Source organism: Lissotriton vulgaris, chromosome 1_1 (assembly GCF_964263255.1).
Source record: "Lissotriton vulgaris chromosome 1_1, aLisVul1.2, whole genome shotgun sequence".
Taxonomy (NCBI): Eukaryota; Metazoa; Chordata; class Amphibia; order Caudata; family Salamandridae; genus Lissotriton; species Lissotriton vulgaris.
In genome coordinates, this window is record NC_141685.1 from 1,815,708,554 (window position 1) to 1,815,736,237 (window position 27,684).

A 27,684-nucleotide genomic window follows, 5' to 3' on the forward strand; every position below is an offset into this window, starting at 1 on the left:
TGGAGCGTCCGGTTTGCGTACCGGGTAGCGTTCCGGTAAGCGTAACAAGGGGAAAACCAAGAGAAACAGTAAAATAAAATTTAAAGGAATAGATTTCCACCAAACTTGGCAAAATTGTAGGGACTGTTTGTTTGAAGTGCCTTTGCAAGGCCTCAAGATATGTGCACGTGTGGATTTTGTCTAATTAAGGTTAAAAAAATATATATATATCTGTAAGCGTGCTCTGGCGCGCTTACGTTACGGGTTTTTTTTGCGCTGCAGAGACGATACGTCACGTTTATGCGACGTGTCATGAGGCGTCTCACGTGGCTACGTGATACGTCGCGTAATAAAGAATATATTTTACAGCTATAGATATTAGCTTTTAAAAAACCAATGAAATTCACTGAAAAAACCATAGGTAATAGACCATATATAGTTAGGAATTTGCATTTACAAAACCTTGAAAATTCACTGAAAAAACCATTGGTTATAGACCATATATAGTTAGGCATTAGCATTTACAAAACCTTAATTTACTCGCACAAAACCATAGAAATTCGCATATATAGTTAGTTGAAATAACTATATATCGCGCACCGCAATCCACTGCTGATGATGTCACATATTACATCATTCATGACATTGTCAGTGACATCACTGATGACATCACTGATGACATCTCAAATGACATCACTGATGACATCTCAAATGACATCACTGATGACATCACTGATGACATCTCAAATGACATCACTGATGAAATCACTGATAACATCTCATTTGACATTACTGATCACATCACTGATGATATCATTCATGTGATAATACGATGAACCTCTTCAGACTCTAATATAACCTTAGATACAATAAGTGTAAACAGACACTCACAGACTGTCACTCATCCATGGAGTTACTCACACACCTAGTTAGTCATGCAAAGAATCAATCACACCTCCATTTCCTCAACTATACAGTTATACACACCTTACTTAATCAAACATATACTAACACATATTTACTCTCTTATACAATCACTGCTACAAGTTCACAATGATCCATACAGCGACTCACACATTCACTGGCTCTTATGCACAGTTATTTATATATGTCAACTCTTACATGTACTGTGTTTTACATATGTACTTACTTTGACATGTAGGACTGAGAAATCCAATCACTCATCAATACACTCATGCAGACAGTCAACCGCCCATACAGCTGTTTCCACATGCACTTTTGAACCCATACATCTAGTGAATCAACTGCTCACACATTTATGCACAGAGTCACACACCTCCCAGCCACCCCCACACACACACTCACTCTCCCATACAAATATTTGGGCAACCAATCAATAACCCATATAGTTACTCATATAGCTACTGATCAACACATGCAGCAGTTTACAGAACTACAGATATAATGATGCACAAATTAAGACAGTTTAGTCACTAACCCATGCACTCAGTGAGACACATTTAATCATTCTCTCATACAGTCAGTCATGTACCTACTAAATCCTTCATCCAAACACTTATACATCCACTCATTCTTCAATATGTAAGACATATTTTAACTTTACAGAAACATACAGTCACTGGATGTTGTCATCAGTGATGTCATCAGTGATGTCATCAGTGATGTCACTGACAATGTCATGAATGATGTAATATGTGACATCATCAGCAGTGGATTGCGGGTGCGCGATATATAGTTATTTCAACTAACTATATATGCGAATTTCTATGGTTTTGTGCGAGTAAATTAAGGTTTTGTAAATGCTAACGCCTAACTATATATGGTCTATAACCAATGGTTTTTTCAGTGAATATATATATATATATATATATATATATATATATATATATATATATATATTCACTGAAAAAACCATAGGTTTCACACATGTTATAGTTAGCTAGACATTTCACTCACACAAAACCATTGAAATTCCCCCGTTATAGTTAGTTCAGCTGACTATAAATCGCGCGCCCGCAATGCCCTGCTGATGACGTCACATATTATATCACTCATGACATGGTCAGTGACATCACTCATGACATCACTGATGAGATCTCAAATGACATCACTGATGACATCATTCTGTGAATGTGTGTCATTCTGAAAAATAAATATTTTTTATATATGTATATTTAAAGGTGGACAGAAGAATAAATGGGTAAATAAGTGTCTAAATGGATGATTTTGTTTGTAAAATTGATTGTATAACTGACTTATTAAGTGTATCTTAGTGAATACATGTATTAACGAGTAATGTTTTTTATATAGCTGGCAATGATATCCTATGGAAGGAAATTCAAGTTACTGGTAAGTACGGTTAATTTACTTTTCAGGAATAGTAGTGAGCTGAAAGATGCAGCACTGAAGTCTCTCCTGATAACAGGTGAGTAAATCGGAATTAGTAGTTCGGCTGATTTCAAAGGAATTTTTTTAAGTTCCAAAACTCCACACTTCCAAGTGAGATCAGTCAATGTTAGCCTATAGAAGGAAATTCAAGTTACTGTAAGTATGGTTAGAATTACTTTTCAGGATCAGTAGTGCGCTCAAAGATGCAGCACTTACGTCTCTTGTGATAACAGGTGGGTAAATCGGAATTCGTAGTTCGGCTGATTTTAGAGGAATATTTTGCTCAATAGTGAAGGAAGGGGGCGGGGCCTGAGGTAACATGTGCGCAAACACGCCCTGTGGCACATTATAGGTTGGGGAATAATTTCCTCTTCAATCCTGAGGTCCCCTGTGAGCCAACTAGCCCACCAGGTACCTCCAGTATGCGCCAGGGAGCTGTGTTGCAGAGAGGTGTTCAGAGTGCATGCCCCCTTTTTACAACACACTGCAACACAACTCCATGATGCTTACTGGAGATACCTGTTGGACTAGTTGCCCCCTAGGGGACCTCTGGATTGAAGTGGAATTAATTCCCCAACTTAAAAAGCGCCACAGGGCATGTTTGCACTCACATCACCTCAAGCCCCGCCCCCTAACTTCACCACTGTGCAAACACGCCCCGTAGTGTGTTCTAAGTTGGGGGATTAAGTCCCCTTGCATACTGGGGGTCCCTGGGGGCCAACTAGCCCACCAGGAACCTCCAGTATGCGCCAGGGGGCTGCGTTGCAGAGAGGTGTAAAAAGGGGTGTGACCTCATTACACCTCTCTGAAACGCAGCCCCCTGGCGTTTTTGCAGAGGGAGAACTAATTTCCCTTGCATACTGGAGGTCCCTGGGAGCCAACTTTTCCACCAGGAACCTCCAGTATGCACCAGGGGGCTGCATTGCAGAGCGGTATAATGAGGTCCCACCCCTTTTTACACCTCTCTGCAACGCAGCCCCCTGGCACGTTTACAGAGGGGGAACTAATTCCCCTTGAATACTGGGGGTCCCTGGGGGCCACCTAGCCCACCAGGAACCTCCAGTATGCGCCAGGGGGCTGGGTGCAGAGATGTGTAATGAGGCCATGCCCCTTTTTACACCTCTCTGCTACAGCAAACAGCAGTGTACCGGGGGTAGGCACCCCGGGACACTGCAGGAGCCGGCCCTGTGGGGTGGCGGTCCCCATGGCCATCAAGGGCTCCAGGAGGGGGGCCGCGCGGCCCCCTCCCACCAGTTAAAAGCCCCGGGGGTAATTTAAATATAACTACCTACTGGTGGTCGCCAGTAGGTATAGTTAGGACCTAGTTTCCATAGGAAATCCACAACATTCTATTTGGAATAACTTTGGCGCCGGTTGACGAATCTTTGCAAAATTCTCCAAGAAAATGGCCTGCTCCGCTCCGCTCCTTCCCTGAAAGTTTGGGGGTGATTTGTGAAGCGGGGGCCGAGAAAAAAGAAGGGTTCGAAAACATGTTTTCCCCATGCAATTTCCCGTAGGTCCTTTAGCCAGGGCTACAGTCCGAACGGCTGAACGGAATTACACTAAACTTGGCAAAAAGGTAGAGTTCTGTTCGCAGATCACGCTTTTTGTTGAGTGGTGTAAATCCGTTCAGTAGTTTGTGAGAAAATCATGAGTAAAATCATAAGGATATCTATAGAAGCTTACCGTACTCTTTACTGTACTCTGTACAGTAAGCTTACAGTACGCGTACCTTCCCGAGCACGAGCTACATGCTAATTGGCTGTCAACTGTCTGTCTACACTCCAAACCAGAAAGTGTTTGCAGCCATATTGTGCCTCGGTAGAACCGAGGCACAAGAAAGCTGAAAACAAATGCACAAAACACGCAAAGGGGGCAGGGTAGACACACCCTGACACCCTAGGCCTGCTCAGGGGGTCCCACAAGAACGCCCTGAACGCGTACGGTACGCCCACCCAGCGAAAAACCCCCAAAAAACTGTGTGCTTTTTTTAATATTAGCCCCGGGGGGACCAAATCCCGGGGGCATATTTTATAAAAACTTTGGGGAGCCCCCAATCCCCCCCCCCACACTGCCCTGGGGACCGCCACCCCCGGGGCAAAATTATTATGCTAGCGGGGGGCATAGAGCCCCCCCGCAGCCCCGGGGACCGCCACCCCCGGGGCTCTGTTGTTAGTGATAGGGGGCCTCTAAGGCCCCCTGAGCCCCGGGAACCGCCACCCCCCGGGGCTCTGCCAATTTTACTGTAACAGCTTGCTGCGTTGCGCTGTAGCATCAAGACTCACGCTCTTTATTTCAGGCTAAATGCCTCACGTTCCAAAATGTCAGTTGGCCTCCGATTTTCAAAAGAAAACACTAGATACAAGTGACAGGACTCTTTGCTAGTGCTGACAGTTCACTCATTGAACTTCTAATAAAACATTGCAGGCAGTACCTCACAGACAGTACTCTCCGACAATTCAGTGCGCACTTCCTTGTATGAATTAGAAGTTACACGATATTATTCACTTTACATGTAATCTGCTGGCAATAATGACTGCTCATATAGTTCCTGCTCCGTGCTTATAATACACTGCTTATCGCTGGGACTTGACGATTTTGCCGTTCACCCAAATACAGTGTTCTAAACTACGCAGCACTAATCAGTCAACTGCCAACTCCGTCGAATACGACTTTCACTAGCGCAGCTTGCCACAATATGCCTCGGTACACAGCGCTAAAAAGTTGATGTTCCGCTTTGCCAATTTTAACTATGGCCGCTTGTCACATTTATTATTTTCCTTTATTGAGCATACGTTTCATCTGTAACTGCGCTCCTTACCGCTCTGTAGTTGAAGCAATAAATCATCAATCATTTGCCAAGTTCCTTTCCGCAGCACAAGTTTAAACAGTACTTTCCACATTAAATACTGCTCTCTCTGCAGGGTGTAACGTGAGACGCTTCAACCCTTCCCTGCAGATAACTCTTCTTGACCGCTGCTGCACGAGTTCTTCTTTGGGGTTCTCACTTTCTCTGACTCCGTGTCTGGCTCAGCATCGCCAAAATTGTTGTAATACAGAACAAGTCAGTTGTATTAATCAGATCTTTGTAGGTTTATTTGGTCAGAGAAAAACCCCACCACGTCCACGCCAGACACAGCTGAACCAACTGTAAAACACAATGACATCAATATAGAATACAGAGTACATCATGGATGTTAGACATTCTAATGTAACTTAAAGTAGCTAAGTAGAATATAACACAGTAACATTGACTGGTTTTGACTGGTATCACATGGACATTTTTCTAAATGTGGAGTTTTGGAACTTTAAAAAATTCCTGTAAAATGAGCCGAACTACGTATTCCGATTTACTCACCTGTTATCACGAGAGACGTCAGCGCTGTATCTTTGAGCCCAGGACGGACCCTGAAAAGTAAATGTAACCATACTTACAGTAACTTGAATTTCCTTCCATAGGCAAACATTGACTGGTTTCACATGGAAAGATTTCTAAATGTGGAGTTTTGGAACTTTAAAAAATTCCTGTAAAATGAGCCGAACTACGAATTCCAATTTACTCACCTGTTATCATGAGAGACGTCAGTGCTGCATCTTTGAGCCCAGGACGGACCCTGAAAAGTAAATGTAACCATACTTACAGTTACTTGAATTTCCTTCCATAGGCTAACATTGACATGTTTTACTTGGAAATTCTTCTAAGTGTGGAGTTTTGGAACTATAAAAAATTCCCCTAAAATCAGCCGATTTACGAATTCCGATTTACTCACGTGTTATCACGAGAAACGTCAGTGTTGCATCTTTGAGCCCACTACTGATCCTGAAAAGTAATTTTAATCGTAGTTACAGTAACTTGAATTTCCTTCCATAGGCTAGCATTGACATGCTTTACTTGGAAATTCTTCTAAGAGTGGAGTTTTGGAACTTTAAAATATGTCTCTAAAATCAGTCGAACTACGAATTGCGATTTACTCACCTGTTATCAGGAGAGACCTCAGTGCTGCATCTTTCAGCCCACTACTGATCCTGAAAAAAGATTCTAATCGTTGTTACAGTAACTTGAATTTCCTTCCATAGTCTAACATTGACTGATTTCACTTGGAAATTTTTTTAAGTGTGGAGTTTTGGAAGTTTAAAAAATTCCTGTAGAATCAGCTGAACTACGAATTCCGATTTACTCACCTCTTATCAGGAGAGCTCTCATTGCTGCATCTTTTAGCCCACTACTGATCCTGAAAAGTAATTCTAATCATAGTTACAGTAACTTGAATTTCCTTCCATAGGGTATTATTGACCTGTTTCACTTCAAAAAATTTCTAAGTGTGGAGTTTTGGAACTTTAAAAAATTCCTCAAAAATCAGCCAAACTACGAATTCTGATTTACTCATCTGTTTTCAGGAGAGACCTCAGTGGTGCATCTTTCAGCTCCCTACTGTTCCTGAATAGTAAATTTAACTGTACTTACCAGTAACTTGAATTTTCTTCCATAGGATATCATTGCCTGCTATATAAAATATATATAAATTTAAAAAATATATATATTACAATTTCAATATTTTTAAAAATATTTATTTTTCAATTTATATAAAAAATATGTAATGTAATTTAAAAAGTAAAATATCTAAAAATAAATGATTTAAAATAATGTAGTAAATCAGTATAAAAAAAATAACAATTAATACATTTGAAAATTATAATTTACAAAACCTTTGAAATTCACTGAAACAACCATAGGTTTCAGCCACGTTATAGTTAAAAATTACCATTTAAAAAACCTTAGAAATTCACTGAAAAAACCATAGGTTTCACCTGTGTTATAGTTAAAAATTAGCATTTAAAAAACCTTAGAAATTCACTGAAAAAAACATGTTTCACACACATTATAGTTAAAAATGAGCATTTAAAAAACCTTAGAAATTCACTGAAAAACCGTAGGTTTCACACATGTTAGAGTTAGCTGGACATTTCACTCATACAAAACCATTGAAATTCCCCCGTTATATTTAACTATAACTCGCGCGCCCGCAATGCACTGCTGATGACGTCACATATTACATCACTCATGACATGGTCAGTGACATCACTCATGACATCACTGATGACATCTCAAATGATATCACTGATGACATCACTGATGACATCATCCTTGTGAAAGAGTGGCAGACCTCCTCTCAGCGTAATATAACCCTTGATACACACATTCAAAAATAGAAAGTAAAATTAAAAAAGAAATGGAGATACCAATACCAGTTACAACAACCTATTCAGTAATTTCACTATCTACATACACATCCACTCATTCAACAACAGTTCTATATAGTCACTCATTCAAGTACTCACTCATCATATGTACTCATGCACCTATATATCCTGTTACACACCGACACTCATCCATAGAGTTACTCACACACATAATCACACATGCAAATAAACTATCAAACATCCATTTACTTGCATATACAGCTATACACACACCACTACACTTTCTTTTACAGAAACGTACACATACTTACTCTCTTAAACAATCACTTATAGAAACACATACTTATGTATACAGGAAGTCGTCCAATCTCTCACTCTCGCAAACACTTATTTACATCAATACTCATATATACTAGATTAAAACATATGTAGTTACTCATAAAGATACTATTGAGACAGTCATTCACTCACTAACACATCTATACACATACTCATCCACACACATGCTGTCTTCAAAACACATACAGTGAGTCAGTCATTCATGCATCTGTGAACTAAGTAATACCCCCCACCAAACCATACAGACACTCATACTGATACTCTAAAAACCAACTAATAACCCATATCGACACTCATGTAGCTAGTCACCAACCCATGCAGCCACTTATACACAAAGTGAGACACTGATACAGCTATTTACATATTTAAACGTTACTCGCTAATACTAATACTTGCATTAGCAGGAATTGTTTGTGTTTATAACTAGTTGAAAGGATTAGAGATTTCACTCCATTCATGATTAATTGAAGTGGATGGAGTCGCTAAAATTTTCGAATCTATATCTCTATATATATTTGTCTCATATCTCTTTCCTTATCTAAGGTGGATATTCTTGAGGAGGGCATCATTTACCTCCCTTGTTTTTAAATTCAACGATGTGATTTTACCAGAAGTGATTGATTAATTGCAAGATATCATCACTTTTGTTCTACTTAGGTAGTTTGATCGTTTGACAATCTTATAAACAATTAAGAAAAGTGGTGAAAAAGAAGAGATATTTAGCTCCTTTCCTACTATTGTTCCTTTTTTATTAAAGGTGGAAATTCCTGAGAAGACGATTAGCCCGTCTCCTGAATCTAGTATAACGATGTCATGTCAGTAGAAGTGGTTGATTAATTGCAGGATATCATCACTCGTACTGTTTGTAGGTGGGCTCACTTTTTGGATGTAAAATTCTCTGGACTATAGATAGAGTACTATGCTTAATGACAATATTAACTATGAAGATCAGTTTGATCTTATTGGAAATTATGTGTGTTTCATGCTGGTGGTTGTATAAAAATATTGAATTCAAAATGTTTAAACAAGAATGGAACAAAAAAACAAACGATTGTTGTGAACATTATGCTCAATGTCTTCTTTGTAAAATGTTTTTAATATAGATTGTAATTGAATGTTTTTTATCATTTAGAAAAACTGTCCTGAAGAAGGTGTTTATTAGAATACTGAAATGCTGCGTCGACAACTGTTTTTCCCCCAAAATTTTTAATGAATGTTTTTATCTAATGATGTACACAAATGTATTGGAATAAATTGTGGTCCTTTTTTAACTATGATTTGTTATTGTTAATTTGTTAATTTTTTGATTTGTTTATTTACTGACATTGTAACAACAATTGTTCCTTGTGTTACGCAATCCTTTTGACCACCAGCATACGTATTTTGTGTTTGTAAAACCCCAGACCATGGGTCTGTGTTAGGGATATTTTGTTCTTCCCTGTATAGATGGGACACTAGTCTCTTGGAAGACCCGCAGTACAACGTCAGTCCCAGCATGCACTTCTCCCACGGCACAGCCAGAAAACCAGCCCACTGCTTCCTCACTACCTGAGTTAGAGCTGCAAATTGTAGGAATTGCCCCAGACCCACACCAAACACGTTCTGTGCCTCCTGGAAGGTGGTGCAGTTGTCAGCTGGGTTTTTGTTCCTGGGCAATTCATATCCCCCTTCCATCTACATTGTTAATGAGAGCTTGCGGCTGATGTCCCTGACCTACGGTAACCATATTATTGGTAGCTTTCTAGAAAAAGGCTGAGCCTAGAATACTGCCCTGATGGTACTCCCCCATGCCAGGGTGACCTGTCGGACCACAAACTGATGGGATGTTTCTCATTGTTTTTCCACAATTAAGACAGATGACAGATGCCTGCTCTTCAGCACACCATCTGGCCCTGTGCTTCAATTGCGCCGCCAGATAATACAGCTACAAGTCTGGGTGTCCCAGAACCCCTGCGTAGGGTCTAGTTTTAGCACATGCAGACCTACCTTGCTCTGCTTACCTGCCCACACCAGTGCTACTATGGAGTTTCCTAAATATTCCCTGAGGGATCAAGCACTGTGAATTCTGCAAGACGTAGAGGCATCTCAGGAGTAGCACCATCTTTGCCAGGGAAATTCTACCTGCCACAATCAGATGCTTAATCTACCAAAAGTATACAAATACAATGCTCTTCAACCAATATTTTCACAAGAATTGATTAAATCAAAACATACTACAGAGATCCTTAAATTATGGGATATGTCTCACAGATCAACCCTATACAATCAATGTATTAATTCATATGGAATAAGGAAAGCAACATTATTATTATTATTATTATTTAAAATGTTATATAGCGCGCAGTTACCCTAGGGCACCCCAGAGCTTAACAGGACACTAACAGATAAAAACAGTCAACAGCAATCATTACAAAATCAGGAGCAATTTTAATTCATTGCTTACATCACTATCTCTATATAAGAGAATATATAGGTTGCCCAAAGCGACCGTGCATAGGATAAAGAGTGTAGAGTGCTTAGTGAAAGAGATAGAAAATAGAGAAACATACAAGTATATTTACACATTTTTATGCAAAATACATCAGTTGTCACAATATAATTTTGTTTGTGTGGCCTGGTCTGTGTAATGAGTTCTATACACAATTTTCATTCAGTGGAGACATTGCTTCCAAAAGTTATATTGCACCAGAAAATTATGTAACACAATCCAGGTAACCAAAAAAGAGCGTCGACGTTTCGACTCGTCTTAGAGCCTAGAGGTAAGTTGGACCGTAGCCATGCGAGTCTTCATCAGGACTAAAACATTCGGCAAGCCAGGGAGTAGTGTGAGCCCTGAAAATGAAGTAAATATATACATCAGGCTGTTGCAATAGACTTGCAACCAGTAATGTTGTCGCAATCTGATGAGGGCAAGAACAAATATGGCTTACCCAATAGGAATGGAGAACCAAGTGGAATTCTTAACTCGGAGTCCCAAGGTAACTGAGTGATACCTAAAAACATAATAGGGTGGTCAATTGACTCACTCTCTATTAGATCATAAGTGATGCTTGGATTTAATGAAATCTGGACTTGTCATTACCTTTGTCCAGGGAACGAAGATGCAGAACTATATTATCTTCATGTGGCAGGCTTACAGTCTCTGCATGGACAATTTTCGAAATTGGACAGCTTGTCCTGTAATCAAAATAGAGGACACTTTGAGTGATGGCGCTAGTTGCCAAATGTACAAAGAAATGTCATTGCACAACACATGGTCTAACAATTGACCTCTATTTCTATTAAAAACTGGGAACTAAGTCCCAGCATCTGAAATTGTATAAGTATATGCGGACATATTCCTTACCCAATTAATTCTTGGCGAAGTAGTCGTAATGGGTTCTGTACAAAAAAGTTTTGAGGCGGTAATCGATCTGCTGTTAAGATTAAACAAAAAACGAGTCAGTCCATATGTTTACCGGACTGGGATTGCCTGCACCTCTAATCGCAAGACACCCGGGACTCACCAAACTACTTCTGGTCTGTTCCCCCTGGAATCGGCGTTCGGCAGCATCCAGTGCTTGCACGCCACGCCGATGTCCGTATGTGTAGATATAGAAAGCGGACTCGGCGGGAGACTATATTATGTTCTTTAAAAACGTTGAAAGCGCATTCTTCGGGATTAAAAGGCTATTGAGATTCCACAAGCCCATTATACAAAAGGTTACGGATATTGTTGTCAATTCCGATCGACATAACAAATTCCATCATAATTTGTAAAATCTCAGCCGGATTGACTAATTAATTTCCATTATCGTACGCAATACCAACATTTGTATATGAAGGATATTCAGGGGTTAAGATTACAAAGTACAAACATTTACATGTAGTTTTTAAGCTAAAAGCTCAAAGGTTCCGCCATTTTAGGTTGGGCACGTACCGTTGGACTAAGGATGCCCGATATTAATCACCTTATTCATTGAATCCATTCATTTTGGGGTTACAAAATAATAAGTGTTTGGCCAGGATTAGGAAAAAACATGTTGCCAGTGATTATAGGTGTTTTTGACAACATGTTGCACAAAACCAAATTGTATTTTAGGACAGCACAAGCACATTTGTAACAAGTTGAAAACAAAGAAGTTCAAACCATTATAATACAATTAAATTCAAGCATGATGACTGTATCCTGGGTCATTCTAAATCAAACAATGACATGAGATTCATATTTCTACACTTTACAAGTAGTCAATTATACCTCATATACATTGCAGATTTACATATTAAGTTGATAGAAAACCAAATTATATATGTAGCAGGTAAAAAACACAATTGCCTCCGGGTAAGCCACAGTGTACAGTATTAAAAAAGTGCATTAATTCATTGGTTAGTGTTCACCATTGGCATGACCCATTAGAGGGAATCAATTCGAATTCATAGATGATTACAAGCACAGCCTGTTGTACAGGATGTGACATCATTACGAGTTCATAAGTCAATGTATGCCATGTCAACGGGACAATAAAGTATCCTGCCAGGCAGAAGAGTTCATTATCTAACTCAGTATAAGGTCTTGATGTATCTAGATTTTGAGAAGAGCTACCTGTCTGTTAATTTCCTCCTGTTCGTTTAATCCTTTATTCACTGTGTTCAGAGAGTGTATCCATTTGCACTCTCTTAAATTGAGTACATTCCCAAAATCACCTCCTCGTACGTGGATTTTGACTTTTTCAATCATCCACCATCAGAGGCTATTACAGTCGTGACCAAAGGTGGTAAAATGTTCCACCAATGGTGCTCCTGGTGTCTTACAGCGGATGCGACTGCAATGTTGTAGGATTCTGCATTTTACTCTTTGTGTGGTTTGTCCTATGTATAGAAAACCACATGGACATAAAATAGCATAAATCACCCCCGCGGTATTACAATTACTGTGTTCTGTCAGGGTGTATGTTTTGTTGTCATAGTTGAATGAGGTACATTCATTCGTAAGGGGGCACGCCCGACATGTACCACAGTTTGTATGTCCCTTAATCCGTGGAAGACCCCAGAGGGTAGTCTGGCTCGCAGTTTGACTTATTGGCAGAAGTGATCGAACTAGATGGTCCCTAACATTCATTCCCTTACGAAATGCATGCAGTGGAGGTGGTAAGCCTCCTAGTTCGTCACTAACCAGATGCCAATGGCGATTAATCAATTTTCGTATTGTGTTGCTTTTTGTATTAAATGTAGTGACACATACCAGACGGTCTTCATTTTATTTCTTAGGTTTTGGGGCCAAAAGATATATTCTCGGTGGTTATGCCAAGCCCTTTTATGAGCTTTTTTCAACAGGCGCATTGGATAACCCCGTTCATTAAGTCTTACAATGAGTAAGGAAGACTCTTCAAAAAAGTCCTCCTTTTTGGTACAATTCCTCCGCAACCTCAGGAATTGGCCAAAGGGCAAATTATCTCTGAGGTTGCGGGGGTGATGACTTGTGTACCTGAGTGCCGTATTTCTCTCACTTCTTTTTCGGTATAAGGTGGTATACAATTAACCCGAATCTGATTTGATTTGAATGTCAAGAAAATTAATTGAAGCCTTATCATGTTCGAGAGTAAATTGAATATCCTCCGAACAGGTATTAAGCCACTTATGAAATTCCATCAAATCCTCGGTGTTCCCTTGCCAAATTAAAAATACATCATCGATGTAGCGTGCCCATAGGGCAACATGATTTTGATATGGATTTGACTTGTTGAGGACATGGCGATGTTCAAAGTCACTCATATATATTATCGCTAAGTTTGGGGCAAAACTTGCCCCCATAGCCACACCTTTTGTTTGAATATAGAATTGGCCCTGGAACATAAAAAAGTTTTGTGTCATAGCTAATCTAAGCAACTGAATGATAAATTCTGTAGGAACTCGATGGGGGGTAGTTCTTTCATTCAAAACCCTCTCTATACACGTTAAAGCAGCATGCTGTGGAATATTCGTATAGAGGGCCGTAATATCCATCGTGGCTAGAATACTAATCACAGGGTCATAAGTGCGTCCATCTACTAATTGGATAATGTTCATTGTATCCCTTAAGTATGTTGGAGTGGATGTTGCTATAAGTTTTAAAAACATATCAATGTATTTACATAGAGGTTCTAGCAACGACCCACAACCTGAAATAATTGGTCTTCCAGGTTGGTCCTCCATAGGTTTATGCACTTTGGGAAGCGTATAAATCGTCGGCATGCGTGGGTGCTTATTATTCAAGTACTCAAACTCATGTTTGTTGATTATTCCATCCTCAAGTGCTCGAGTGGTGATTTTAGTAATAGACGCACTGATTCTTTTGGTTGGGTCAGATGTTAGTAGGGTATAGTTTCCAACCACAGATAATTGTGACAATATTTCACTTTTGTATTTGTCCACACTCTGAACAACGATGGCACCACCCTTATCCGCGGGCTTGATTACAATAATACTATTGTTTTTCAAGCTCGCAAGGGCATCTTTTTCAAGTTTAGTAATGTTATAGGGGACGTAACGTCTCTCTGACAAGATTTTATCAATGTCCCGCAATACCACCTGTTCATACGCTATAATTTTGTGGTCAATCAGGTGTGTTGGGGGATTGAACTTGGATGGCGGTCTCAGGCCACTGCCCGAGAACACAGGTTTATGAGGGATTTTGGTAAAGTAGTGTTTTAGTCTGACCTTCCTGAAAAACGGTAGAGTTCTATTCTTAAGTTGAAATTGTCAGTCATAGTGGTAGGATTGAAAGATAACCCTTTTGATAGAATTAATTGTTCACTCGTAGTTAATTCATAGTTGGATATATTTATGATAGTGTTATCAGGTTTGTGTGTTACCACATGTAGTGTTGGCGTCTCGTTTGGATCTCGCCATGGGAGTTCTGTTGGAACTGTACCTGTTTCTTCCCTCTCCCTGTGCCCCAATTCCAGGAGGCTGAACGAGTGCCCCTGGGTCTCCCCCAGGGACGTCCCCTCCCTCGTGGGCCCCACCATTGATCCTCCACTAAAAAAGGTTGTTGACCTTGGAAGTTCTGTTCTGAGTTATTCGTAGCACCACCAGAGCTCGTACTGGGACGTTCAGATTCACTGCCCGAACTGCTTGTATAAGATGAACCTGAGAAGGTATTACATCTTTTGTACCCTCCTCTACCCCTACTAGATATTCTCTCACAAAATATCCTTCTTGGAGGTAGGGGTATGTAGCTTTTTTGTCATACGCCTTTATGTCCTTGGCTACTTTCTCCAATTTGGTGCCCTGGGTATATAGATCAAATTCCCTTATTGTTTTTTCCAATCTTTCCAACGCCTCTTTTGCATTGGATAGGGCTTTATCCTCAATAATCTCTTTTCTGAGGTCAGCTATTTCCCTGGTCAGACGCTCAACCTCTTCCACTGCAGTCTCGATACCTAACACCATCCAATGTCTTGAACAGGTGTTCGATACGAAAGTGAAGTTTTCTTTAAATTTTTGGTTCTCAAGGAAAATAGCAGGATCACTGTGGCTTACCCGGAGGCAATTGGGTTTTTTACCTGCTACGTATATGAGACGTAATTTGGTTTTCTATCAACTTAATATGTAAATCTGCAATGTATATGAGGTATAATTGACTACTTGTAAAGTGTAGAAATATGAATCACATATCATTGTTTGATTTAGAATGACCCAAGATACAGTCATCAGGCTTGAATTTAATTGTATTATAATGGTTTTAACTTCTTTGTTTTCAACTTGTTATAAATGTGCTTGTGCTGTCCTAAAATACAATTTGGTTTTGTGAAACATGTTGTCAAAAACACCTATGATCACTGGCAACACGTTTTTTCTTAATCCTGGCCAAACACTTATTATTTTTTAACCCCAAAATGAATGGATTCAATGAATGAGGTGATTAATATTGGGCATCCTTAGTCCGACGATACGTGCCCAACCTAAAATGGCGGAACCTTTGAGCTTTTAGCTTGAAAACTACATGTAAACGTTTGTACTTTGTAATCTTAACCCCTGAATAGCCTTCATATACAAATGTTGCTATTGCGTACGATAATGGAAATTAATTAGTCAATCCAGCTGAGATTTAACAAATTATGATGGAATTGACAACAATATCCGTACGCTTTTGTATAATCGGCTTGTGGAATCTCAATAGCCTTTTAAACCCGAAGAATGCGCTTTAAAAGTTTTTAAAGAACATAATCTAGTCTCCCGCCGAGTCCGCTTTCTATATCTACACATACGGACATCGGCGCGGGGTGCAAGCACTGGATGCTGCCGAACGCCGATTCCAGGGGGAACAGACCAGAAGTAGTTTGGTGAGTCCCGGGTGTCTTGCGATTAGAGGTGCAGGCAATCCCAGTCCGGGAAACATATGGAGTGACTCGTTTTTTGTTTAATCTTAACAGCGGATCGATTACCGCCTCAAAACTTTTTTGTGCAGAACCCATTACGACTACTTCGCCAAGAATTAATTGGGTAAGGAATATGTCTGCATATACTTATACAATTTCAGATGCTGGGACTTAGTTCCCAGTTTTTAATAGAAATAGAGGTCAATTGTTAGACCATGTGTTGTGCAATGACATTTCTTTGTACATTTGGCAACTAGCGCCATCACTCAAAGTGTCCTCTATTTTGATTATAGGACAAGCTGTAAAATATTCAAAACTGTCCATGGAGAGACTTTAAGCCTGCCACATGAGGATAACATAGTTCCATATCTTCATCCGCTGAACAAAGGTAAAAAGTAGGGGCCATTCACTAGCCCATGTGATATGTAATGAATGTCTTTTGGACGAATGGGAGACTAACGCCATCACTAAAGGGTCCTCTATTTGATTATAGGACAAGCTGTCCAATTTCGAAAATTGTCCATGCAGAGACTGTAAGCCTGCCACATGAAGATAATATAGTTCTGCATCTTCGTCCCCTGGACAAAGGTAATTCCAAATCCAGATTTCATTAAATCCAAGCATCATTTATGATCTAATAGAGAGTGAGTCAATTGACCACCCTATTATGTTTTTAGGTATCACTCAGTTACCTTGGGACTCCGAGTGAAGAATTCCACTTGGTTCTCCATTCCTATTGGGTAAGCCATATTTGTTCTTGCCCTCATCAGATTGCGACAACATTACTGGTCGCAAGTCTATTGCAACAGCCTGATGTATATATTTACTTCATTTTCAGGGCTGACACTACTCCCTCGGTTGCCCAATGTTTTAGTCCTGATGAAGACTCGCATGGCCACAGTCCAACTTGCCTCTAGGCTCTAAGACGAGTCGAAACGTCGACGCTCTTTTTTGGTTACCTGGATTGTGTTACATAATTTTCTGGTGCAATATAACTTTTGGAAGCAATGTCTCCACTTAAAGAAAATTGTGTATAGAACTCATTACACAGACCAGGCCACACAAACCAAATTATATTGTGACAACTGATGCATTTTGCATAAAAATTTGTAAATATACTTGTATGTTTCTCTATTTTCTATCTCTTTCACTAAGCACTCTACACTCTTTATCCTATGCACGCTCGCTTTGGGCAACCTATATATTCTCTTATATAGAGATAGTGATGTAAGCAATGAATTAAAATTGCTCCTGATTTTGTAATGATTGCTGTTGCTTTCCTTATTCCATATGAATTAATACATTGATTGTATAGGGTTGATCTGTGAGACATATCCCATAATTTAAGGATCTCTGTAGTATGTTTTGATTTGATCAATTCTTGTGAAAATATTGGTTGAAGACCATTGTATTTGTATATTGTTGAAAACCCAGGTCTTTCGACTTTTTGGGTCACCCCATTTGTGATAATGGTTAATCTACCAAAAGGACACAGAGGCACGCAACCCTGTTAGTACTCTTCCCATGTTAAAGGAGTATTTTTTCTCAGTAGTATGTACCACCTGGAACCCTAAATATTGGAATGCCTCCAACTCCCATATTTGGCTTATTCGTGGTAAGGCCTCTAGGGGGCGGCCTCGGAAAAATCATGGACTGACTCACCCGAAAACCATATGCCTCGCCAAATCCTTGCAGTTCCCATAGATGGAGTGGCAGTGAGGGCTTCAGTTGTTGTATATAAACAAGAGCTTCATTTGTGGCCCAGAGTCCATGCTAAGGTGAACAGTAACGTAGAGTGAGGGCAACCTGTCGCGTGCGCCACTCTATGCACCAAGCAATGGATATATAACCTCCAAACTTAACCCTCATTACAGGATATGTGTATAGCAAGGAAACACATTTGATGAACCAGAGACTGAACGTCAGTCATAGCAGAAACTCCCACAAGAAATCCAGTCTAGGGTGACAAACACCTGATCACTATCCAATGCAATCAGCATTTCCTCTTTCTGCCTGCCACGTACTGAGTGCAAGACATGAGTGTTTCTGAGTATGTTCATGATGGTGCTACTTTGTTGAAAAATCTAAACTGCTTCTTGTGAACCCGACTGGAGATGACCACTTTTAGGCGGTTACCTAGGGCCATTGCCAGCCACGCTGTGATTTGGGCAATATAACCACCATAGCTTCCCGTATTGGCTATGGTAAGCTACCCGTTCACCTGGCCTCCTGAAACACCTCTAATAGGTGGTTGACCAAAGATCCCAAGTAAGTCTGGTAAAACTCATACCTGGTGTATAGCAGTGGGGCTTACCTCTGATGGTGTCCACCAGTTCATCTTTAGTGACATCGGGCCAAGTATGTCCACCTGGTCCCTGCTGAAGGTCGGAAGCACAACTGAACTCAAAAAGTCCCTCCTGACCACTACTCTACACTCCCTCACTCTCGGATAAATGTCAGGAAAATTGTGTCGTAATTCTTCATGTATCGCTGCCTGTACGAGCACCAGGTCGTCCCGGCTGTCCTGCACTGCCATAATCACAAATGGAGGCCTTTCACGCAGCAAAAGTCAAGCACTCGCAACGTGTCAGTCACACTGCAGTATAAATAAGAACACAGCAACAGCCCAACCCCATTCCCTCCCTCTGAGTAAACACCTAGATACAACGAAGAACAAGAATGTCACACCACCTCCATGAACATCTGTATCTCCTCGTCTCCCACACCCACAATATCACATTTCAATTAAATCCCTGCCCTCCCCAACAGTTTGCGTCAACAGCAGGGTCTTCTCTGGGATAGAATAAGAATAAGCCCTGGCACCCCCCCACCTGTGCTCACCCGAAGGTTCACACTGGACAGTGGTAAGGATCGTGCCCCCAGCAGTCCCTGTGATGTTCCTGCACTAGTGTCGATCACCAGCTGGGCTTGTGAGGGACTTATCAGCCAACCCCAGCAAACTCGCACACCTTACCAAATTTGTGTAAGTTCCATGTCATTGGTAAATCAGCTGCTGCCCCGAAAAAGAGGCTATGTACCCCCTTGTCCATCAGGGATTGTCCCCCTATTCCCGTTGGACAGCTGCTAGTTGCTGGATAATCAGGTGTGTAGATGAGTGTGTGACAGTCGCAGCCAAAGCACCAGTCTCGCTCCGGGCACTCTCCTCAACCACTTCCAGTGTGTCATCTGCCTGCACCTCTATGTGACTCACCTCTTCCTTGCTGGTCATTCCCCATCTCTGCCACTCAGCTGAGCCACTGGGTCTGCCCCTAGATTTTGTCCCGCATGAACCCTCACCTGGTGCCCCGCCAGGTCCATGGCCACCCCTTTGGTCAACCCATTCCCAAGTTTCCTCTGGGGAGGTGAAAAATTGGGAGTGGCCCGCTCGATCAGCTTCATTTTCACCAGATAGAGGAGCAGGTAGTGCAGTGCCAGCACTGGGAGTTTTTGTTTGACAGCCAAAAAGGATTTGTTTCTGGGCCTGAACCCTACGGGTATATTTGGGGAATATACGTATTGTAGTACCTTCAAACCTGGGGGTTCCATTCTTTCTGGCCCATGGTGAGATAGTGTCTCTGTCTCTGCACTAAAGTATTTTGGTAATAACCGCTCTTGGGCAGCTCCACTGGAAGGCGCCTGACCAACACCTGATGTTGTCATTCAATCACAAAGAAGATCGAGAGCACCTCACTCCCCATCAAGTCGGTAAGCCATTGTTCACTAAACAGATCCATGGCGTCCCCCTCCACCTGCTCTGGAAATCCTACAAAATGTGAATTACAATGCCTGGATCTCTCTTCTGGGTCTTCCAGGTGCTTGTCAAGGTAGGCGCTTCACTGCGATAATGTGAATACATTGTTTTTCAAATTCCTCACCTTTAGCGTGAGCGCTTGCATTTTGCCCTCATTTTCTATGGAGCGCTCAGACACACCACTGAGGTTTGCAGGGAACAAGTTAACTTTGATTGCAATAATGTCCATTTTGTGATTCAGAACCTGTTTGGAGCTTTCTGTTGCTACTAGAATTTGTGATTCCGTGGTTGCAGAGTCCAAAGATGGGGTTGCACCCCACTCCTCCATTTGTAGCGGGCCAGTCCTGCTCACACCAGCAAAGTGATCCATGTGCATCTGCTGCGACTCTGATATTGCCTTGCCATGCAGCATCATGGAGGGTCACAGTCAGCAATGGGATAGGTATAATTGCAGGAGAGTTTCGTCAAAGAGCCAATGGCTATGTCTCACCAGGGAACTATTGCAGATAGCAGCGGAAGATCCCCCTCTGGGTTCAAGCCGTAAGTCCCGCTCACCATACACTCTGTGGGCACGAGGGAGACCAGCACAGGCCCTATCCTCAACAGGGTGCTCCCTCTATAGACCTCAAAGCAACTTCATTATGCGTCAGGTCTCAGCTCAACGCATCTTCAGGACCGCACTCAGGGGGTTACACTACCCCAGGCACCGAGGCTCAGCCCCCAATCCATGCCAGGCCAGGGCAACTGTCTAATCTGTGTTGGAGGAGCAAGAGGAGACTCCATTCCCGGCCCACACTGTCAGACCTTGGCTCATAGTCCCCCTGGCTGCTCATCTGGCACTCAATGCTCCTCTGCTACAGCCATGAACCAAACCATACCTTCTGTAGACTCCTGAGGAGTCCCCCGGGCAGGCCACAGCAACAACCCTCACAGTCGTCTGGGGGCCCCCTCCAAGGAACTTTGGCTTGAAAAGGTCGCCTCCAGCACTCCACTTCAGGACCAAAGCTCAAGACACATCACCCCCTCTTGTTAAATGTTTACAAGGCCCTCAAGGTCACGCCAAGAACCTCAGTAGGCGGCCGTATCTGGCCCAAGCCTCGCCCAGCTCAAGTAGTCACTTCACTCCAGCAGGAGGGGAAACCAGCTCACCAGGGTCCGCTCATGCGCTCGAGGCCATGCTACCACAGGACCCAGCCCCGCGGGCCTCTCTTCTCTAACTCTGTCTAGTACGGAGCTACAGCTTCCGGTTGGCCCCAGACAGGCTCACAGCAACAGCCTGGGGAAAGGTATTGAGGGCAACCCTCCCCAGGATTCAGCAGGATTGGTTAGGAACGTGGCTAGGTGCTGGGGCGCTTCCTCTTAACATGTCCAATCGGCCATCATACTTGGCCATGCCCCCTTTTTGCTTAATAGCATTGCTCCATTTACTGTGGACATATTTGGTACTGTACCCTATAACGCCCATCACTTACTGGTTGCCAGGTGTCACATGGTAACCTTTGGATTCCCTGTGTCTAGTGTGCAACGCTTATGTCTAGTGTGCAGCTGTTGATTTAAAAACTATATGTATTTCTCGAAGGTGTCAGACGCTTGACTGGCATGGAGCCTTGCTTTCTGCATTTCCTTTGTCCCGGTCCCAACATCATACATGTTGGCATATTTCCTAATAGAGGCTGTCTTATTGGCTGTGTAGGAAATGTGGAAAAGTATTGTGTTCGCAGTGAAGATTTTAGAAAAGGAAAATGGAAGTGGCAACATCATGGCCATGATAGGGGAGGAGAAGAGACCATTAAGACATTGACATGCATAGGTAATGTTGAGTTGTACATTGGTGAGCACTCTTTGTTACTTAAGGAGTTAGATATTGTGTTCTTGTACAACTATAAAGTGCATATTTTGTCTACTGCTTTTTCACTCACACTACAAGGTGTTCTTTTTCTTCATTTACTGTAGGTGTCATTACCCCTGTGAAGGAATGTAGCACCATTTCGTTTCGGAATCCTACAAATCAGAGAAAGACTATGCTTCACCAGTTTCTAGTGAAGTATTTCCAGAAACAACCAATGTCTAGGAGAGTCTTTCATGAGTTACCCTGGCACTTGAAGATGAGTGGCAACTGGAAGGATTTGTATGACTTTCTTTCACATCCCTGGTAAGCACTGTGCATTATGGGTATTGTAGTTATAACTAAAGAAGCTATAATTCACACCCTCATCATACACTGCTTATTACCTCACAGTTTACATCACTCATGGCATGTCCTATAAAATCATTGATAACATCATTGACAACATCTAAAATGACATTTATGACAAAAGTGTGCATGGCAAGGACACAAGTTATAGTTACTTCAGATAACTATAACTGTCGAATTTCAGTGATTTTTAGTTTAAAACGTTACGTTTGACCTAACTATAATGTCACTTTAACCTTTTGTTTTTTTCAATGTAAAATGTTTTTTAACAATGTGACATGTTCCTATACAATGTATTGTGGTCACAATTTGTGCCTAGCTTTTGCAACCTGTTGTTTTTTATCTATGGCCCTAAGTTCTGAAAAAGACTGATTTGATGTTTTGCACTTTAAGTATCTTGGGGATTCCCAGAAGAGAGTTGTATCACTACTTTAGCTTCTGGATATTTTGATTCCTTAACCTTCTCTCAAAGATATCCCAGGGAGCCATCATTTATTGATTTATAAACAACTAGGTAGGTTTGTAATCATTGCATCTAATTTAAGGCAGTAGAGTGCACTTAAAATCGGGGCCAATGTGATCCAAACTTCAAAGTCGATGGAAGCAAATTCTGACTTTGAGGTCTATATATGGGAATTCGTAAGTGCTTCACACTAGATTGAACCAAAAATCACACACCACTGGTGAGGTAAATTGGATGCTGTTGTCTGTGGAATTATTTCAGGGACTCTCTCCTTAACAAAACCATCTCATAAAAAACTCAGGACTGCATCAGCAGTAGGTGCTTGAAGAAACTTACCATCGACCCATCAAGTAAAAATTATCGACCAGTGTTAACATATACCTTCTCTGCGGAGGCAGATGTGGAACGGTCCTAATAAATCTAGACAAACTTTTTGCCAAGCTCTAATATGGATTACAACAGGATACTAATGTGGCAAAACAGTTACAACATTTTCACTCCCCATATTCCCCATATTTGTGGAACTCAGTTTCCACGCTTGGCCACCAATACTCTTTTATGATCTTTTTCTTTGCGAGAGTGCACCCAAGATGGCTTCTTTGAGCCATGTCTATGATTTTATGTGTTAACCCCTTCGCTGCTGATGACGAGCTCAGCTCGTCATCAGCCACGGGTGGCGTGTGCTGATGACGAGCTGAGCTCGTCATGTAACGCAGCTTTTTAAAAAAAGCCGCACAGCGCAAAAATCGCCGCAGCAGCGATGCGGTTAATGAAAAGGAGGTTACTGGTTATTCCAATAATGAAACCATCTATTCATCAGTTCATCAGCAACTTTCTAATAGAGCTGCAGGGCTGGTTCAAGGCTTCTTTGCTTTGTCCACCCCTTAAACCTCAAATCAAATACTGTCTAAAGACTGGCAATGTGAATCAATTGTCTTTTCCATTCATCAGTGCTCTCACAAACTACGCCGTTGACCTCACAGCTTACAATGACGCAATGCTCAATGGCATCAGCAACCTCACCTAATTCACTGACATGTGAAACCTGGACCGGCAGTCAGCTTGCACGATGTGCTCTCCTGGAACATATTGAATTCTGACATTATGTTCCACGAGATTGGTGGCCAACCTAGCCAATCTTGCAGTAGTTTTCTTTATCCTGAAAGTACACAGAGGGCCTGATTTTGATTGGGTTACTCAGTCACAGCAGTGAAGGATATCCCGTCCACAGAAATATAAATTCCATCCCATCCTGTGGGATTTATATTTTGGCAAATGGGTTATCCGTCACCGCTATAATGTAGGAACCTATACGCAGAGATCTAAATCGGGCCTGAATATCTACTAAGGGTGTATGATCCGATTTCATCATAAATTGTCGCTTCTTAACATAGGAATGGAATTTTCCACCCTTCAAACACAAGCCAATTCCTTTCTCATCATCTATATCAGTATCTATGCTCAAAAGATTATAATGTGTGGAAGGGAAAACCAATAATGTACTGTTGGTGACCATCGACGAGTGAAAAGTATACATCCAAAAATAGGCACTCACATTCACCATTATGTTACTGACTCCTTTCTGTGAAGGATGGAAATGCAGGAATCTGTGATCATCATTTTGATTTTAGCAAAAAAATGCAATAATGCACTCTTCATTCCAAGCAAAACCAGCATCTGTTTTTTGAGCTGCAGAGTAAAAGGTTTAGTCTAGTTGACAAGTTGACAAACCCTTGTAGGAAATCCGAGTGGAACTCTCTCAAGGCAAGAAACCATCTGCTCTGTATCATTGGGAATAAGAGCATAGACAATTCTGTTCACTAATCCTGGTTACTCAACTTCGGAAGCCCTGAACACACATTTATCTCCACTTAATGTCACACACCTTTCCTGTAATGTTTCCCAGTTGAATTCAATGATCACGTCATGCAGAGGCAAAACTTTCACCAAAAATCAATATACCACGGGGGACGGGGACCCTGCTTGGGGTTCCCAAAGTCCTTTTCTGACCCCGAACTCTGCTGTCTAACCTCCTGCATCCAAATGCAGCGGTTGGACTGATGGCCTGTGTGTCGGTGTGACCACCACTTACAAGCTGTCGGTGGCGGTCTTATTGAAATCGTAATTAGGCCCTTAGACTGAGCAGTTAATAATTTTGATTGCACACATGTTTGGACATGAATCCAAACAAAATCTATGACAAAATATTGTGAACAACGATATTGTGACATGTAGGTCAAAAGTACTGAGAAACAAAATATTGCCAAAAAAGGTATGAATAGTGACATTTTAATTTATAGACCATTATTAACAATTTATTTAAAATATTGAACTAAAAATAATAATATAATCAAAATGTTATAGTTTAGCAGGTAATATAAATGATATATATATATACATATTTAATTAAGAAAATATAAATACAATAATTAAACATTTTTAAATACAGTAAAATGAATATATTAACACTAATTTAAAACTAAAGATAAACTAACATCTGCATAACCAAAACATAAATGTAACCTAATTCATAAATAAAATTTAATGCAACAAATTAATACATTGCACTAATTAAACATATAAATAAATATACATAACTGGGATGCGACCATGCTGAAATGGAGTAGAGCAGAGTCCATGGTGTTGGACAGGGAAGAAGCTAGGGGCTTATGTAAACCCCCATCGCGCAGGAGTGGGATGCCCTCTTGTGTGAGCTACAACTCTTCTCTGAGGGATCTGAGGAGGGGAGGTCGGGTAGCCAGCTGTGACTTTCGTCCCCCGCCTCACCTTGCATTTGAAGACATGACAGTGATGCCCCTGCCCTCACCAAATCTCGCTCTTCCTGATGTGTGCAAATAGAGTGGTACTAGGCCGCTGTGTGTGTGTCTAACAGCTGCGCAACGCCCATTGTGATCAAAGGGCTTCAGCCTCCCCGTCGGGTATGGCAGCCCAGGCTTAGACAGCTTCCCGGGCACACACACACAGCTGCACCCGAGTACTTCACAGGTCTTTAAAAGACCATTTGCTTGTTAATGAGGCTTTGTTGTTTTTCCACTGCTTCTAGAGCCCCTACATCTCCACTCTAACTATTGCTGGAAGAGTCAGCCCCCCCCAAAATATTTTCTTAGCCCCCCCCCAAAATTTGGCTCTAGTAGCGCCGTTGCTGTCTGATGTGGGCTGTGGTGGGGGAACTCAATGCCTGCTCCACACCACTGATGCACCTCCTGTCTGGGAGCTATAGATACCAGCACTGGAACTGCTCGTGCCCTGCTTGTTTCCGATTTGTGTCACTGTACTCAATATGCCATTGTCTGCTTATACATGCAAATATTGAATAAAAGTATTAAAAATATATATATACATAAAAATTAAACAATGTAAAACATTTGATCATATCACAACTAACTTAAAACTAAAATGAACCAACATATATTAAAGGTAACATTTATCACAATTAATTAAAAACTGAAATTATTATAAAAGAGTAAAGGTTTAATAAGAAATTACATATTTTTAAAATAATACTATAAACATAAAATACACAATATTAAAAAAAATACAACAATAAAAAATAAGCAACACCAACAAAAGTGTTGGACTTAAAAGGAGTCTAATTAAATAATCTAATTTCAATTTAAGCAAATGTAGGAACACTGTTATAGTTTGGAGGGGTTGCATTTACTATCCCCACTCTCCTGGTAGCAACAGCAGAGAGTGTGTTGGACTTTGGAAGGGTTCCATTTATTATTCCCACTCCAATCCAAACTGCAGTAGGGAAAGAGATGGATTTTGGAGTGCTTACATTTACTATTGCCACTCCAACGTAAGCAAATGTGGGGAAAGTTATACTTTTGAGGTCTTATATTAACTATATCCTTGCCCCCCAGTAAGAACTCAAATAGTCGCACAAGAACTCTGTGTATGACTGAACTAAGCATGGGCGAATTTTGCGAATCTGGCGTTCGCGAATTTTGCGAATTTGCGAACTCGCAATCCGTAACATCCGCGAATTCTCGCGAATTTGCGGATTTTTTTTTTGTGTTCTCAAGGATTTCTGACAGTTCGCAAGGATTTCTGACAGTTCGCGAGGGTTTTGTAACAGTTCGCAATTGCGAACTTACATGTCGGCTCGCAACGGTCACAATTATGTTGTTTCTACGTCTGGTTCATCATCACAGGTTCCCAGCACCCTCTGTTTCACCCCTGCCACCCTCTGGTACATCAAGGCCTTATGCCACCCTCTGGTTCATCATCACTGTAGATTATGGGGGGAAAAAGCAAGCACACCTGCCTGCTTCAACTGACATGAATTAATTTGGGGTTGATTTATTAATGTGTCACTGTTTTAAAATTCCAGTCTGGCACCTGCTTCCTCATCTGTAATTTGCTTTCTGTTGCAGTGCAATTTTTTTTTTCAGGACCTTTGTGGCCTACTTGTAGCTATTCTATGAGCCTGCTTTGAGGGTCAGAGCAGGGTCATACAATTGTTGCAACTAGCAACTGAACTGGGAATTTGCGGATTTTTTTTTTGGTGTTCGCAAGGATTTCTGCCAGTTCGCAAGGATTTCTGACAGTTCGCGAGGGTTTTGTAACAGTTCGCAATTGCGAACTTACATGTCGGCTCGCAACGGTCACGATTATGTTGTTTCTACGTCTGGTTCATCATCACAGGTTCCCAGCACCCTCTGTTTCACCCCTGCCTCCTCTGTTTCACCCATGCCACCCTCTGGTACATCAATGCCTTATGCCACCCTCTGGTTCATCATCACTGTAGATTATGGGGGGAAAAAGCAAGCACACCTGCCTGCTTCAACTGACATGAATTAATTTGGGGTTGATTTATTAATGTGTCACTGTTTTAAAATTCCAGTCTGGCACCTGCTTCCTTATCTGTAATTTGCTTTCTGTTGCAGTGCAATTTTTTTTTCCAGGACCTTTGTGGCCTACTTGTAGCGCGAGCAGGGTCATACAATTGTTGCAACTAGCAACGGAACTCTGGAGGGGCCCTTGTCAGGAAGCACTACAGGGAACGGTTACTAATGATGAG

General features: G+C 41.3%; 1 protein-coding gene across 1 annotated transcript in view; it reads left to right on the plus strand.

Annotated features, from left to right (window-relative positions):
• Positions 1-27,684, plus strand: part of LOC147751267 (putative tetratricopeptide repeat protein 41) — a 496,241-nt gene that overhangs the window by 283,030 nt on the left and 185,527 nt on the right. Inside the window, exon 7 of the mRNA XM_086919170.1 lies at positions 21,934-22,132. Within this exon, the coding sequence (XP_086775296.1) occupies positions 21,934-22,132 (199 nt within the window). The remainder of the gene's footprint in view (positions 1-21,933; positions 22,133-27,684) is intronic.